The sequence below is a fragment of the Gymnoscopelus microlampas genome (genome assembly GCF_963454915.1).
Source record: "Gymnoscopelus microlampas genome assembly, chromosome: 9".
Lineage (NCBI taxonomy): Eukaryota > Metazoa > Chordata > Actinopteri > Myctophiformes > Myctophidae > Gymnoscopelus > Gymnoscopelus microlampas.
In genome coordinates this window covers 41,709,941-41,725,015 of record NC_139946.1, presented here as the reverse complement: position 1 = coordinate 41,725,015, position 15,075 = coordinate 41,709,941, and the positions used below count along the sequence as shown (strand labels likewise).

Sequence of the window (15,075 nt, the reverse complement as noted above, 5' to 3'; positions counted from 1 at the left end):
TGGTTCCTAACCATCATTTAGCTGTGGACCCCCTGGAACTCCCTCAAGGACCCCTGGGGATCCCCGGACCCCACTTTGAGAACCATTGCTTTAAGGTGTGACGCCAAGTCTCCAAGTCGCGGTGTCCTATGCCCTATAATAGGGCGTGGTTTCCCTGCTGCTGAAGCCAGCTTGTGGGCGTGGCTTATGTAGTTTTGAGAAAGTGGAGTGCTGAAGAGCTTTGTGTGGAAGCGGTCTATATTAAAACTATTAATATAATATAGTACAACCAAAAATAGTTTTGTATAACATTTAGGCAGAAAATAGGCCATGTGGCGCTCGCCACTCGGGTGGTACAGCGGTAATGTACTTCCACCCGCAAACCCAGGGGTTTGAACACTATTAATGTGTGTGTATGTGCTATACTGTGTATCTTGTCAACGTGGATGGATGGGTTTTATAAATGTTTTTATGGCGTGTGGCTCTGCAAGAGGCTAGCCGAGGGGGTTGTGTGTATGTGTCTCCTGTCGGGAGCTAATCTTGCAAAAACTGAACCGTATGTTTCACAGTATGTCTGCTTTTATACTTTTTGAAATATTTAACTTTCATTTAATTACGGAAGTCAATGAGGCTGTGATCGGGCTTCAAGCCTGGCCCACCTTTGAAGTCATACATCACATATATGTCAGATGTTTGACATCACAGGCTGGCTACATGAAGTCTGAGTTCCACATTGGAGCCATGCCATGCCTATAGGGACCTCCAGATCCACACCATTCAATGTTTTTTATGTGTGGGTGAAGGGAGATCTGATGAGGTGGTGTTAAATCAGTTTGTAAATATGTTTGTTGTCTTTTAATGTGAAGCGCATTGAGTTTACTTTGTTTAAAATTAAATTAACTTGATTTGACTTGACTTGACTTGACCCGAACGGAACCAGCCCAGTCCATCGGTTAAGAAACCGGCCATAAATGTCAAAGGAGAGCCATCGCCGCCCCTCTCTCCCATACAGCTCAACATTCATCCCCTTATTCTATGTCCATTCATCCTTCGCTCTCCTCTTGTTCCAACTTAAATCCCCGTCCAATCCCCCTGAAAAGAAGAAACCCTCTAGCAGCGTAATTATTTCCCAGCACCGCTCATCTCGTTAGCGCCGCGCGCTGACGACTTGACATTTAAGAGAACGAGGGAGGAGGAAGCGGAGGAGAGGAGGATTATATGGCGGTGCGAGTCTATTGGGTGTGCGTCAGGGTTTCCAGCACCATTATAATCCGTGTGATGTACAGTACAGTACCGAGCTGGGGAGCATGTTCTTTAAGCCATTCGATCCGCGAACGCATCTGTGTCATTTTAGATTTTTTAGCTATAACCATTATTTTATACTTTGGCGAGTGCCGCGCTATGAGCTTGTAGATCTGCTATTTTTGCTAAATCTTGAAAATGTAAATGGTAAAAATAAATGGTAAATGGAGCATTTATATATAGAGCTTTTATCCAAAGTGCTTTACATAGATTTTGCATTACATTCACCCATACACACACACACCGATGGAGGAGGAAACCATGCAAGGCACCAACCTGCTCATCGGGAGCAATTAGGGGTTCAGCGTCTTGCTCAAGGACACTTCGACACTAACTCTGGGGAAGCCCAGGATCGAACGGGGAACCTTGCGGTTCCCATCCGGCTGCTCTACCGGCCACTCTACCCCTGAGCCACTACCACCCCATGTGTGAAAAAAAACTTGTGCAAATCTTTGAATATATATATATTTTTAAAGCAAACATTTGTACCTCAAATCTTTGCTTCTTGGGGGGTCCCTGGAACTAAATATTTTGAGATGGGGGGGGGGGGGGTTCACGACCAAATACATATCATTTTGGGTGGTCCTTGACATGAACATGTTTGAGAACCACTGATATTATTATAGCAACATACAGTACGGTTTTCAGAAAACTGTTAGGATTTAGAAGACATTTGTAGACGCATTCCCGGATTGAATGGGTTAAGGGAGGCAGACATAGAAGCCTGACACACATGCTGGTTCCAACTTGCACACAATGGTGACAAGCACACACACACACACACACACACACACACACACACACACACACACACACACACACACACACACACACACACACACACACACACACACACACACACACACACACACTCAAACTCTTTTTTTCCCTCTTGGTGACAGGGTGACAGTGGTCGTTTCCGCGTGCAGCTGACCTACGAGTCTCGTGCAGCCAGGGACCTCTCTCTGGAGTCAGGTGATCTCGTGCAGTTCCTGGAGGAGGCGGAGAACGGACACTGGTGAGTTTTCTATTGGCTCAGCAGCATTGCACTTTTAATAGAAGTCAATCAATCAACATGGCCCCGCCCCACTCTCAATACTCCCATATCAGCTTAGCACTGCAGTTCACACAGTGGCAATTAAGCGCGTTTGCCATTTGCTCATTAGTCATACTTTGTTCAAAGGGAATTGTGGGAATACCATTGTGTTGCCGCAACGCGTAAGGTGTATTTTTTTAAATTCTTGCCATGCATTAGCCAGACTATTAAAGGCTTTTTGATTTTTCCACAAGAGTGCCTTGGTCTCCCCTTTTTCTGTGTACCAGTTTGTTCCTGCTAGATGGCACAAGATTGCCTAAGCCTAACACTAATGAAGTAATATCAGTATATTTCATTGGAGATATACTGTATGTTGTTGAAGCCCAGCTTCCGATAGCAATAGGACCACAGTTTTGCCCTGACTATATAGGACCAATGCTGAGAAACTAAAGTTGGTAGTGTTGGCTCGGAAGATTACGCCTACATACTGTGCAAAACTGCAAACTGCTAGCCTTCAATTGATATAGTCAGTCAGTCAGTTCCCGATAAATTATTTTTATTTCTTCTCTCCTTTTTTTTGTCCACTCAACTTATATTCTACTTTTATCCATTGGAAGTTCAGCTTGTTAAATCCCATTCATTTGATTCTCACAGTTGGCCGTCTAATGAAGTGAAATGTGTCTTGCTCATCATCAATAATAATGAAGTGGGGTTGGTTGAGGACAAGAGGGAAGGGGGAAGCGTTTTGGGAGGAGGTGGCATCCAGACAGAACGTCTAAACGTCTAATTTAATTTAATTCTAACATGGCAATGTTTGTGAGGAGTCGTTGTTGTTTGGAGTGGCTTTAATTTATGTGTACGTTTATAAAATCTGATTTATTTATTATATCATTACGAGGAACGCCATTAATTCCCCAGCCACAATCACCTCCATTAAAAACTGAGTAACCTCCATTAAAACTGGGTCACAGTCTATTCCCGTTATAGAGAAAGCTGTGGAAAACGGGGCATCAAGGCCATGTCATTCTTTCAGTTCATTTACAGTGAATGAGGTAGGCTCTCAAAAGAAAAAAAAACTAAACAGTACTGCAGGTGGGCAGTCCAAATAAGGTCAATTTGACAGTTAAGTCCATGCCCATTGACTACTTGGCACACCTAATAACATTCCAAACAGGCTCCCAGTAAATGCACTGTTTGCCACCTATATATATATATATATATATATATATATATATATATATATATATATATATATATATATATATATACACACATACACACACACACACACACACACACACACACACACACACACACACACACACACACACACACACACACACACACACACACACACACACACACACACACATACAAAATAAATATAAAAAATGAAAATAAATCACTACAGTGTCGAGGGGTTCAAATTCACTGCAGTGCATCGCATTGGCCACTGGGGGTTCCTCTCTGGCATGTGAGCCAGCTGCCAGTAGGGTTCAATAGCAGTGGCAACACAGAAATGTGTTGGGGATTAATTGGCATAATTACTAGAATGGGAGAAAAAGGAGTAAAAATAATACATACAGTATCTAGTGTATTTTCTCCGCAGACCCACAATTTTCAAAGCACTACGCCTGCCACATGCCACCGGGTTTTCCATCCTGATGAATTCTTCTACATGCAAGTTACGCTCTTTTGATTAGCTGCATCCCTCTGGGACAGTCACACACATGGCTGATGATCCACCGTAGACGCAAATCACCATTCTATGATGATAGCTTTCTCACAGGGGAGCAGGGGAACGGTGATTTTACCGGTAAAACATTGTCATTGTTCTCTGAAATAAAAGGGTAGCTTGCAATAAGGAGGTCACATACTTTTATATCCTAACTTCGTCACTCTGGTTATAGGATTGTAGTTACAGTACAGCATGACTTTACTTTATTTGTGTATTTAGACGGGCAGAGCATATTAATTTACCTACATAATACATGTGTATTTACATAATAATACATGTAACATAACACACAGGATTTAGCAGTAACTAATTTTCATCCGCAGTCCCCACATAAAACATAGAACAAGGAACAATAAAATACATTACGATACAACAGGGCATACAGAAATGAAATGACATGACATTCATGGTTCCTATAACAATTTCGAGAAAGGCGAGAAACATTAACATTAAAGTCATTTGCTGCAGTTGCTTTTATGAAAAGAGTTTACAATAAGAGCACAAAAATAACATAATTTTCTTAACCCATTAAGACCGGGAACGCATCTGTGTGTCATTTTTAGGTTCCTTTGGCTATTCAAAAATAGCAGATATACAAGCTCATAGCGCAGCACCGAGTGCCGCGCTATGAGCTTGTAGATCTGCTATTTTTGGGGAAAAAAAACGTGAAAATATGTGCAAATCTTCGAATAGAAGATTTGTAACTCAAATCTTATTGCTTCTCGGGGATTCTACAAAGAGTCTTCTAAATCCTTAAAGTGTTTTATGAAAAAACTTATGTTGCTATATATCAGTGGTTCTTTTTCATGTCAAGGACCTCCCAAAATGATATGTATTTGGCCGCAGACCCCCATCTCAAAATATGTTGTTCCAGGGACCCCCAGAAGCAAAGATTTCAGTTAAAAATGTATATATATATATATATATATTAAAAGATGTGCACACATTTTCACGATAAAAAATAGATATAAATAGCATATCTACAAGCTCATAGCGCGGCACTAGCTTGTATATCTGCTATTTTTGAATAGCCCAAAGAAATCTTAAAATGACACGCCAGCCGCCAGGAGAAAGACACTATCACATGCACATTGCCAGTGCACCCCAAGACAGTTTAACAAAACCTTTAACATAACCATTTGACGTGAACGCATCAAGAACTCCCAGACGTTCAAATATTACATCCTAAAAATGTGAACGCATTTTTACATTCAATACTTGAGATGAGTTATTTAGCACACATAGGCCTACTTTAAACTTGAGCAGAATATGGAATAGAAGATGACAACTTTGCCAAATGACAAATCTATCACGGCAGCTTCCACTTTGCTTTCCTCTCTGTGGGCCTTATGCATTAACTTCCCTGGTTTACAGTCCATATACAGTAGAGGCTGGCTCACATTAATCAGTGCAGCCTGAGAGGGGAAATTAGTATAGCGAAATAACGACTCTGCTCTCTCTCTCTCTCTCTCTCTCTCTCTCTCTCTCTCTCTCTCTCTCTCTCTCTCTCTCTCTCTCTCTCTCTCTCTCTCTGCAGCGATTAAAGGCTCAATCCCCCTCATTTGGGATTAGAATTTTGTTCACCATAACATTACCCTGATAAAGCACTGGGAGATATTAACAGGAAACAAAGTGTGACGAGAATGGTCTACACTACAGTCTAGAATTCTAGATCAATGAGAACACAATGCATTCGGAAGAATGATAAATAGGTCCGTTTTATTCAGCTCATTGTTCCTCCATCTCTCTACCCATCCTTTGATTCACTGAAAAAAAAGTGGTTATTGGCTTGCTAGGAAAGGGCCTTTAGAAGCCATGGTGAGAGCAACTGAGAAAGAAGTATAAACAAAAGGTGTGTGGGTGGGTGGGTTTGGGGGGGGGGGGGTAGAGAGAGACACGAGAGGGTGTTTTGTTTTGGTTTCATTCTCAGCGCATTTGGTGGTGAATAATAACCCTGTTAGATAAAAGCTGCACTTAAAACCATTTGAATATCCTCGTTTTTCATCAGCTCATACATATTTCATGTGTTAAAACCGTCTTCCATCATCTTCATCTATGGATTTTTGGCACCAGAATACCTCACTCACACTCATCTCCGCCCGCTGTCGCCTTCTTCCTCGCTCGAGCAAGATGAGGAATTCATAAGTTCTTCGTTTTTATTCATGTTTTTTTTACGTCAGATGGGAAGCGATATAAAGCTGTATTGCACTTTACATCAGCATTGGATGCGGAAGACTTTTGTGCATGCGTGCGTGTTTAAATTCAAATCAGGTGCCAAGTGTATATGTGACAGATCTTCTGTACGCTTGTGAATAGCCTACTTATTTCCATGGTGTGCATCTGTGACGCTGCTGACAAATTTTCACATCCAAGTGTTGATTCGTCTGCTAACACATCGCTCCCAAGAGCACGCTCCACCTAGGAAGTGTTTGTTTCACACCCACAACATGCACTCTATCACACACACGCGCACACACACACACACACACACACACACACACACACACAAAACCCAGTGTCCCTGGCTGTCCCCGTCTGTCCCTGTGGGCTTTGCCGCTGGCAATTTACAGTATATTTGCATCAGGGCCCAGAAGGCTTCAGCACATGCACCATGTGTCCTGCCAACAGAATACATCAGAATATGAATAGAATAAAGACTTGCGCGCGATACTCTGATTTCAGTGTCTGGCAGAAAGTTTCTTATCTCCACAAAGCCAACTTCTTAAGGAACTGAGAATAAGTGTATGAGGAGAAGAAGAGTTTTTAGATGGGGAAAACCCCCCACCCACCCACCGAACTGAATAATTTCATCTGAATTTTCAATAGTTTGGCTTCAGTCCAGGCTTGTGAATGCTCCATGTTCTTGTGTGTGTGTGTGTGTGTGTGTGTGTGTGTGTGTGTGTGTGTGTGTGTGTGTGTGTGTGTGTGTGTGTGTGTGTGTGTGTGTGTGTGTGTGTGTGTGTGTGTGTGTGTGTGTGTGTGTGTGTGTGTGTGTGTGTGTGTGTGTGTGTGTGTGTGTTATTGTGAACTAGGGTGTGTGCCAACTGCAACCCAGTTCTGCTAAATGAGTTGTGCCAGTTGAGAAAATGTCTCTCAGCCTCTCACTAGAAAGCTACATAGAAACTTCTGAAGTTAAATCACGAGAGTCGATGAGAAACAATGCACTGATTATCCGCGCTATTACGCCGTCCCACCAGAATAGAGTACATCATTTACACTTGTCATCATCAGGTCCTGATTTTAGAAAGTAAGATGGGTGTGAAGTACGTCGGCGTTCTTCTTGTGATGCACTGTCTGGATGTTTTATTTCTGACAGCACAGCAGTCACGCTAGCACTTCTAAATTACTGTTTTTGCCCACTATTATTTTCCATCAATGATATTGGTTAGATAAGAACTTTAATGTATTTTGTTTGGGGTGGTTTAGGAAATCTTGGTAATTACTTTTTTTCAAGGCTTGTTAAGAATTTCAATTTGCAAGGCAAATCAATAGTGACATGACCAAAATAGGGAAGCTGGGTTGAAAGGGGTCAAAATGACACAATAATGTTTAGTAGAACAATGAAATGAAAAAAACGTTTATTTCATTTATTTTTGTCTCTCCTTTTCACTTGGTTCATTTGGTGCCCCCTGGCAGCCCATTCTTTCAAAACCACTGCGTTAGATAAGAACTAAAAAAAATGTCATCTTAAACAACGATAATTGGAAATACAAACTGTGTTGAACTGTTTTATTTAATATTACATATTTTCTTCAGTAAAAAACTTTCAAAAAGGAACTGCATATTCTCGCACACTTCTATCAATTCTCTGTTTTAATCGTCAACACTTTGGTCAGGACCTTCAACAGGACATCTTATCATGTCCTGATGAAGGTTCTTGTCTGACCAAAACGTTGACAAATATAACAGAGACCAAGAGTGTGCAGGAACATGAACTCATCATGTCTCACGTTTGGAGATAAGCGAGTGACACATTCAAGTCGTTGGGTCGCATCATGTATGCATTTTTGTTTCATTCTCTACGCTATAGCGAAGGAACCTCCAAAACAAACATGTGTTTCATGTATGTTCTCTAGGCTAGTCAAGAACCTATTAACAGAGGAGACAGGGCTGGTCCCGGCCAGTATACTGCAGACAACATCTGACGGAGGTCATTCATTAAGTAACAACACTGGTATTCCTGACTAACCACTGGCAGCCTTGCTACCGCGCACTCACTCACACCCACCGCTCCCTCAACTCACTCCCTCATCTCACTCATACTCCTTTTATGAGCGAGTTTGTGCTTTGGTGACAAAAAGTGTCTTGCGGCACGTCGTCCCAACAAAAATACCGTATTTTCAACTGCTTTTGTGACATTGTTGAAAATACGCCTGTAACAGTGTTCAGCCTATATCGCATGAAACTTTGCTGATGTGTGTATAAATCAGTCTCAAACTTCCTCGCGCTTCCTCATGGCAGTTTGGGCTGGGAGCCGCGGAGGGATTAGGTGGGCCCGCTGCTTGGGGAGAAGGGAGTGCGGTTGGATGGATTCGGGGTGGATGGAAGGATGGAGCGGGTGGGACTGGAAAAGCTTTTGGCTGTGGAGTTGAATAAGCAGAGCATGATGTCACTCACTGCAGCACGATCACCTCCCTCCCTGCCCTGTTCCTCCCTCTCCTTTACTCACTCTCTCTCTCTCTCTCTCTCTCTCTCTCTCTCTCTCTCTCTTCCACACTGCTCTCCCGCTTTAATGTTTCACTCCATCCACCCTGTAGTGTCTGATCCCTCTCTGCTTAATCTCCTCATTTCCACATCAGCTTGAAGGCTGGTCCTTGTGGAAGTGTTTCATTCAGAGCCTTCTTTTTTTTATTATGGAGCTCTGTTCCTCTGTAATACTAGTATCTTTATTTATTTCTCAATTTCTTTCCCCCTAATTTAGTCTCATGAACATTTGCTTTTGCCTCTTTCTCTTTATTGCCCTGTCTTCCTCTTTCTCCTTTTCACCCCCTACCCTCCCCCCCCTCCCTTTCTCTCCCGCTCTAAGATGTTTTCATATTAAGAGGGGCAGAGTTCCATGCATTGGCAGTTGACTGCAATATTTTGGCTAAGTGGAATCCATTTACAAACAGCCCCTTTACCTTTCACTTTTGATTGCCCGAGTCTGCCTTCGCTATAATTCTTTATGCACTCCACTGACTGATATTGATGTAGATATTGAATGTCTCACTATTATGTGCCCTTGTTTTACACTCCTATTAAAGCTGCATTGTTTGGTCTGTTATGTTTTATTGGCATTGCAGCCGGGCTGTGCAACCCTACCTTAAACACACTGTTTGAATGCCCCAGTTTGCCTGTATGCCTTCATGCCCATTTGCTTGGCAACCATATATTACTTGTATTGCCAACTGCTAATTGGAGTTTGTCATTGACTCTTGATGTTTCTTCTTTTTCCTTGCAGATATCTTCAGTGATTTGTGTACGGCGGCGCTGTCAGATTCAGATGACAATGAAGCCAGCACCTGGGGTGATGTGTCTCAAGACAGCAGATAAACATGGATGCAATTGTAGATAACTGAGTTGGAAGACAAACATGGTTGACTATGGTTTTTCCACTGTATTTCTTAATTTAACTGTAAACATGGCCAACTATTGGAGTGTTCTTTTTACTCTAATGGTCCATGTTGGACTACAAAGTTGTGGACTATTGTTTTTCTACTGTACTTCTCCATGTTGGACTACAAACAAAGCCAACTTTGATAGTTTTTCCAACAGTACCCTTTCTCAATGGACTGCAAACACGGATGACTGTTGTTTTCAACTGCAGTTTTTCACGACTGACATGTTTTAGCTTTTCTACGAACCCCCTGGAAAATGCTGGAACCTAAACATGCTTGAATTCCACAGTGGGAAAGCCATATATGATTCACAGATCAAAGAACTACCAAGTACCCGCTGTGGAGTATTTGCACAGAGAAATGGCACTTGTTATCAGACACGGGTGTATAGGGAGAACTTCAGATCCCCATGTGTGATTTAATTCAGTTTATTCAAAAGACTACACATGCTATGCCTGAGTGGCTATGTTCTGTACCTGAAGAAATCAGATAGTGTCTGAGTTGGATAACACTAAATGCACATCCCTCTAGTTCACCGGTAGGGAACTAGGGCTCAGCTAGGTGCCTTTTGATGCTGCTAAGCTGAACACTTCAGACGAGATATGTGTGTTTCTAGCCCTGCCCTGCTTCAGCTGCAGAAGACTTTTAGGACTCGGACGATTAAAAATGACTTGATAGATACCGATTGCCATGCATGCCATCAGTACCACTGACAAAGTCTCTCGTGGGCCCCATCGTATTGCCATACCGCACATGGTTGTCAACGTAACACCTGTTCTTAAAACTGTGTGTGGGGGGAGTTTTTTTTTTAGGTCTCGGTATGTCAGGAATACATATAATTATACCCTCAGAAATGTGACCATTTTATATGCAGAGGTCTTAAATTAGCTGCAAAGATTAATCATATACCAGTGATGAGTTTTGCTTTCACGCCAGTAATTTTATTTTATAAGAGCAGAATCCCTGCGGTGCCTTTTTGCTGCACGTTCACCCTGCTCAATGACCTCTCATGAATAGAGAGGTGGAGAGGTTGTGTCCCTGAACACACACAAACACACCTGTTTTAATTACTTATCCTCTATAATTACGCCTGACAAGAGCACAGCACAGCTATTATGCAACTGATTAATTATACAAACCTATAAATATAGCGTCTGGAGTGTACTGTAGGCATGTTGCAAAGGCTCTTTCCCCTTTTGGCATTTGCCGTTAAAGGAGTAGTTCACCCACATTTTTTCTTATTTTCTATCATTTACACACCTCATGAAGCCTTGAATGTATGGAAATGTTTTTGTTTTTGTCGCATTCCTAAGCCCATAATTTGTGTGGTCATCAGTCTCCTAATCTGCCAGTCATCAAATTATTGCCTTAGGAATACAGAAAAAAAAAATCCATGACTTCAAGGCTTCGTGGGGTGTGTAATTGACAGAAAATAAGTAATTATTTGGGTGAACTACTCCTTTAAACTGATATTCAGAATTCATGTTCACCTATAAATACAGTATTGTGGTAGCTGTACCTGTCCTGATGATTGGTCTCCATCAAGTCAACCTGATCCTATAGTTTATTGTTCTCTGTCTAACTGACTGACAGACGCGTCACACTGATTGTATTTTGATCTTCAAACCCCGCTGTAAAGCTCCTTTTATAATCCATCACATGACGGTGATGATGCATTGATGCATGATGCATTGTTCGCTTGAACAAGTGACTGTCGTACTACAGAGTATAAATGAAACCTTAATGAGTCTGCATACTCCTAGCTGCAGCCAGGCTAGGCCATCCTGCTGAATCCAAAGTAGTAGCTGAGTTTTTTTTTTTAAAGAAACACGTAATCTGATTGATCGAGAACAGGGAGACGTTCCACTCCATCCAAAAAGACCCTAAAACCAGTGCTGAGGTTGTAGAGATATTGGAAGCAGAAGCTATAGCACCTTTTGTCATTAGAAAATGTCAATTGAGCAAACAAACCATTTCTTTGATGAATCATATTTATGTACTCTTGATATCCGAAATGATGTTCTAAAAAGGGTTAGGGAGCTGTTTGATATGTGATAAGGGGGTGTTTTTTTTTTACACCAACTCGGCTGTTTTTTTTTTTGTGAACAGAATTGTGTTTTCACACTTTCTGCGAGAGGAAAATATAACGTTCTTCAGATCATGGATACTTGATGATCTGAAGGGAGGGTGGAAGAAGAGATTATTTCAAATGCAAATGAATATGTTGCATAACGACACAGTTGCGCCATTTTATGTGACATTATAATTTTTCAGTATTTTAGAACGATCAGCCATGTAAAGATCCATTCCTGTATGACTGCTGTGTATTTGTATATTTTCTGCTATTTACATATATTTGACATGTGCCTCTTTTCTGTGCATCGCACCTTATTTTTGAAGGCAGGTCAAATGATAAGAAACATCCACGTCATGTTCCATTTGTAGCGTTTTAGGTTACAGATCTCTTTCTGCAATTACACTGTAATGAGACGACTTACTAGTTTGCTACTCAAAAGGCTTTCCTTCACCAGATCCTGATAATATTGGTCAGATCTTTTGATTTTTTTAAAACCACTTTCAACCTGGCGTCCCTATTTTAGGCATGTCATTATGGGCAATTATTTTCTTTCTTTTCTTTTTTGCAGAAATGTGCAATAATAACATAAATAACAGATTTACAAGCTCACAACAGAATTGTGAGCTTGTAGATTGGCTGTTTTCACTATTTTGGCACGACGCATACTGTACGACAAAGTTTAAAATAGGGCTTACAGTAAATGGTTGCTATTCGAGCAAATCAAGTGCCCCATTTTCTCACTTTGTATAGTAGTATGAGCTTCATCAAACAATGATTTGCCAACCATGTCCATGTGCACTTTCACTGTAATACAGGGTGCTGTCATTTAGATTGCCTGTATCGGAAGGCAGCAGTCTCCTAAATAACACACATCCGCGTTTCTCATGCATTTAACATGTTGTATATTTTGTGTATCCTAACGGAAATGAAAGTCAGATTGTATCTTTGTAAAGACAATTCTATTGCACCATACTGCATTTTTAATCATCCATTGTTTCATATTTTAGAATGTATTAAGTGTGTATAAACTACAGTCTATCATTGTAATGTACATATTTATAAGAGTTCACCTTCTTTAATTGTGATAATATGCATTCATAAACTGATTTTGTTTTTTAATATATCATTTGACACTGTTTTCAAACTTATAAAGAAAAGCATGAATATTTCAGATAGCATACGGGCATACTTTAGTTTGAGTAAAAGGTCCTTGTTTATATGACCTTGTTTCTCAAACTCAGGGCTGGGGGCCAGTCATGTCGGTCCATAGAATAATGATGTATGGTCCATACTTATCTCCTCAACACATAGAACATCCTCTAGTGTTCTCTGACATTGGTTTTAAGTGAAGCAGTCCCTAATGTTAAAGTATTATTAATTGCTATTCCCCAAGACGACACGGTCCAGAAACCATTTGCAGGTCCAGAAAAGCAAACGTTAGTGACACTCCTATATGCAAAATTATAAAGGTTTGAATGCTGTGTAACCTGTGCTGTGTTTATTTCATGTGCATTTCAATACCTTAACCATTTAGAATTTCTTCCACACTGATGCAATCACGGAGCAATCCCTTCGCATCAACCTTAGAGTTCTTTTTTAGTCCGTTTTGTAGTCTTGTCGCCATGGACCAATGAATGGGAGGCAAAAGAAGGGATCACAAATCAAAATCTTGAATGTTGGGTGCCAGTAAGATGGTGAGAAAACATTGTCAGTTTGCCATCAGCTGAAAAGAGAGATTGGACCCTCAGGATTACTGATGCTCAGCGCTGCAGAAAGGCCTGGAGACTGAGAAAAAAACGTAAACAGAAAAACCAAGTGATCTTTTTTCACCACCTTGCTGTGTTCTATATCTCACAGACGAGACTTGTGTCAAGAATAGGAAGGGCATTCAAACGAGACGTTATTAAAGTCTGCGCCAGCAGGCGGTGAATTCACATGCTGCCACAGCGAGCTCCGTGACTTCTCCCCACTGCACCCCACAACCAACCCCCTGCATCCCGGCCCCGCTGTGCCACAGCTAGTTTTATGATGATTTAAGACTGTATTAAAATGAAATGTAATTATTTGAAAGAGAGAGAGGGGGGAAGGGGGAAAAACAGACTGTATTCTTCACTGCTGCTTTTTCTTCCTGTGGACAAGGCCATCAAAGTGATGAGTGTAAATGACTTTCTGTACATTCAAGTATGTGATGAAATACATGCATTTTGAAAGGCCTTGGTGTATTTCTGGTCTTATGTCAGTGATCAATGGCTGGCTCAGGTATGGTGGAGCGGTGCCGCCGCCGCTGCGTCATTATAATTCCAGCCAGGCTTCTGCTACTCCTTCAAGGGGAAGGAACAAGCTATTAATGTTAGACTTAAAGCATATTCGCTCTGTCTGTGACTGGTGCTAACTTTTTTATCTGCTTCCCTCTGTGCCCAGATGAAATCATAATTTAGAGACAGGAGATGTGTGTTATAAAGTTTTAAATGCTCCAGATTGGCTCTTCCAGCCTCAGACACCAGTGACACACAGATGAATTAGGGTAACTTCTTTTTTTAATTGGAGATGTCTTAGAGTTGCTGACTGAACAGTACTCCTCATTTTTTAGAAGCAGCTTCTCTGACTTAACCCTTACCCCAACTGACCCTTATACCTTTCAATTACACCTGTCATTTGACTTAATTATGTTTTAGCTTTTTTAAACAAACACCGAATGCTTTTAAAGACAAATTGCCTCTCATGGTCTAGTCTGATATGTGAGCTTTATGAAAATTCCTCAAAGTGCCGCAGAGCTTCTGCCTTCATCCACTACTCTTGTAATTTTTGAGGGCTTCACTTGAGCTGATCAATATGTCCATTGGAGACGAGCTGTAATGATATATGTTTTAGACAAGCTCTCTGGTGACCTTATTGTCCTTGGAATGAGAGGGTGCTTTGTATCTAAGAGAAGGGCACTATTTGCCAGTTCTGTTATCATTTCTGATGTGATTTCTGACTGCCGGGTATGTATAAGTGGAGGCCTTTTCTTAAAGGGGGATGGTGAGCAACAGTATATTTTTGAGGTGAATGGGGGGTTAATGATGTTTGAGGCCTTTTGCAAAATGTTGATAACTGCTGCCAAAGCTGAAATGAACACAAAGATAAGAAGAGATTATCGTTGTGGGCGCCCGCTGGCCTAGCGGTCCAGGGTGCATACCACATATGCTGGAAATCCAGCTTGACAGTGTGTCGCGAGTTCGACTCCCGATCCCTACAACCTTTGCTGTGTGTCACCCTCACCCCCCCCCCTCCATCTCTCTCCCCATTTCCTGTCAGCCCACTATCCTATCAATAAAGGCAGAAAAATATCTTTAAAAAAAAAAAA

At 41.4% G+C, this 15,075-nt stretch overlaps 1 protein-coding gene across 6 annotated transcripts in view; it reads left to right on the top strand.

Annotated features, from left to right (window-relative positions):
* mcf2l2 (MCF.2 cell line derived transforming sequence-like 2) overlaps window positions 1-13,834 on the top strand; it is a gene marked incomplete at its 3' end in the record, with an annotated part of 124,357 nt that extends 110,523 nt beyond the window's left edge. For 5 of the 6 annotated variants that reach the window (XM_084067839.1, XM_084067838.1, XM_084067841.1 and 2 more), the window contains one exon: window positions 2,184-2,303. In XM_084067839.1, coding sequence (XP_083923965.1) covers window positions 2,184-2,303 — 120 coding nt within the window. Of the gene's footprint in view, window positions 1-2,183; window positions 2,304-9,495 lie in introns of those variants that run through there. The other variant, XM_084067837.1, reaches the window with a different exon arrangement.
* Between the last annotated feature and the right edge of the window lie 1,241 nt (window positions 13,835-15,075).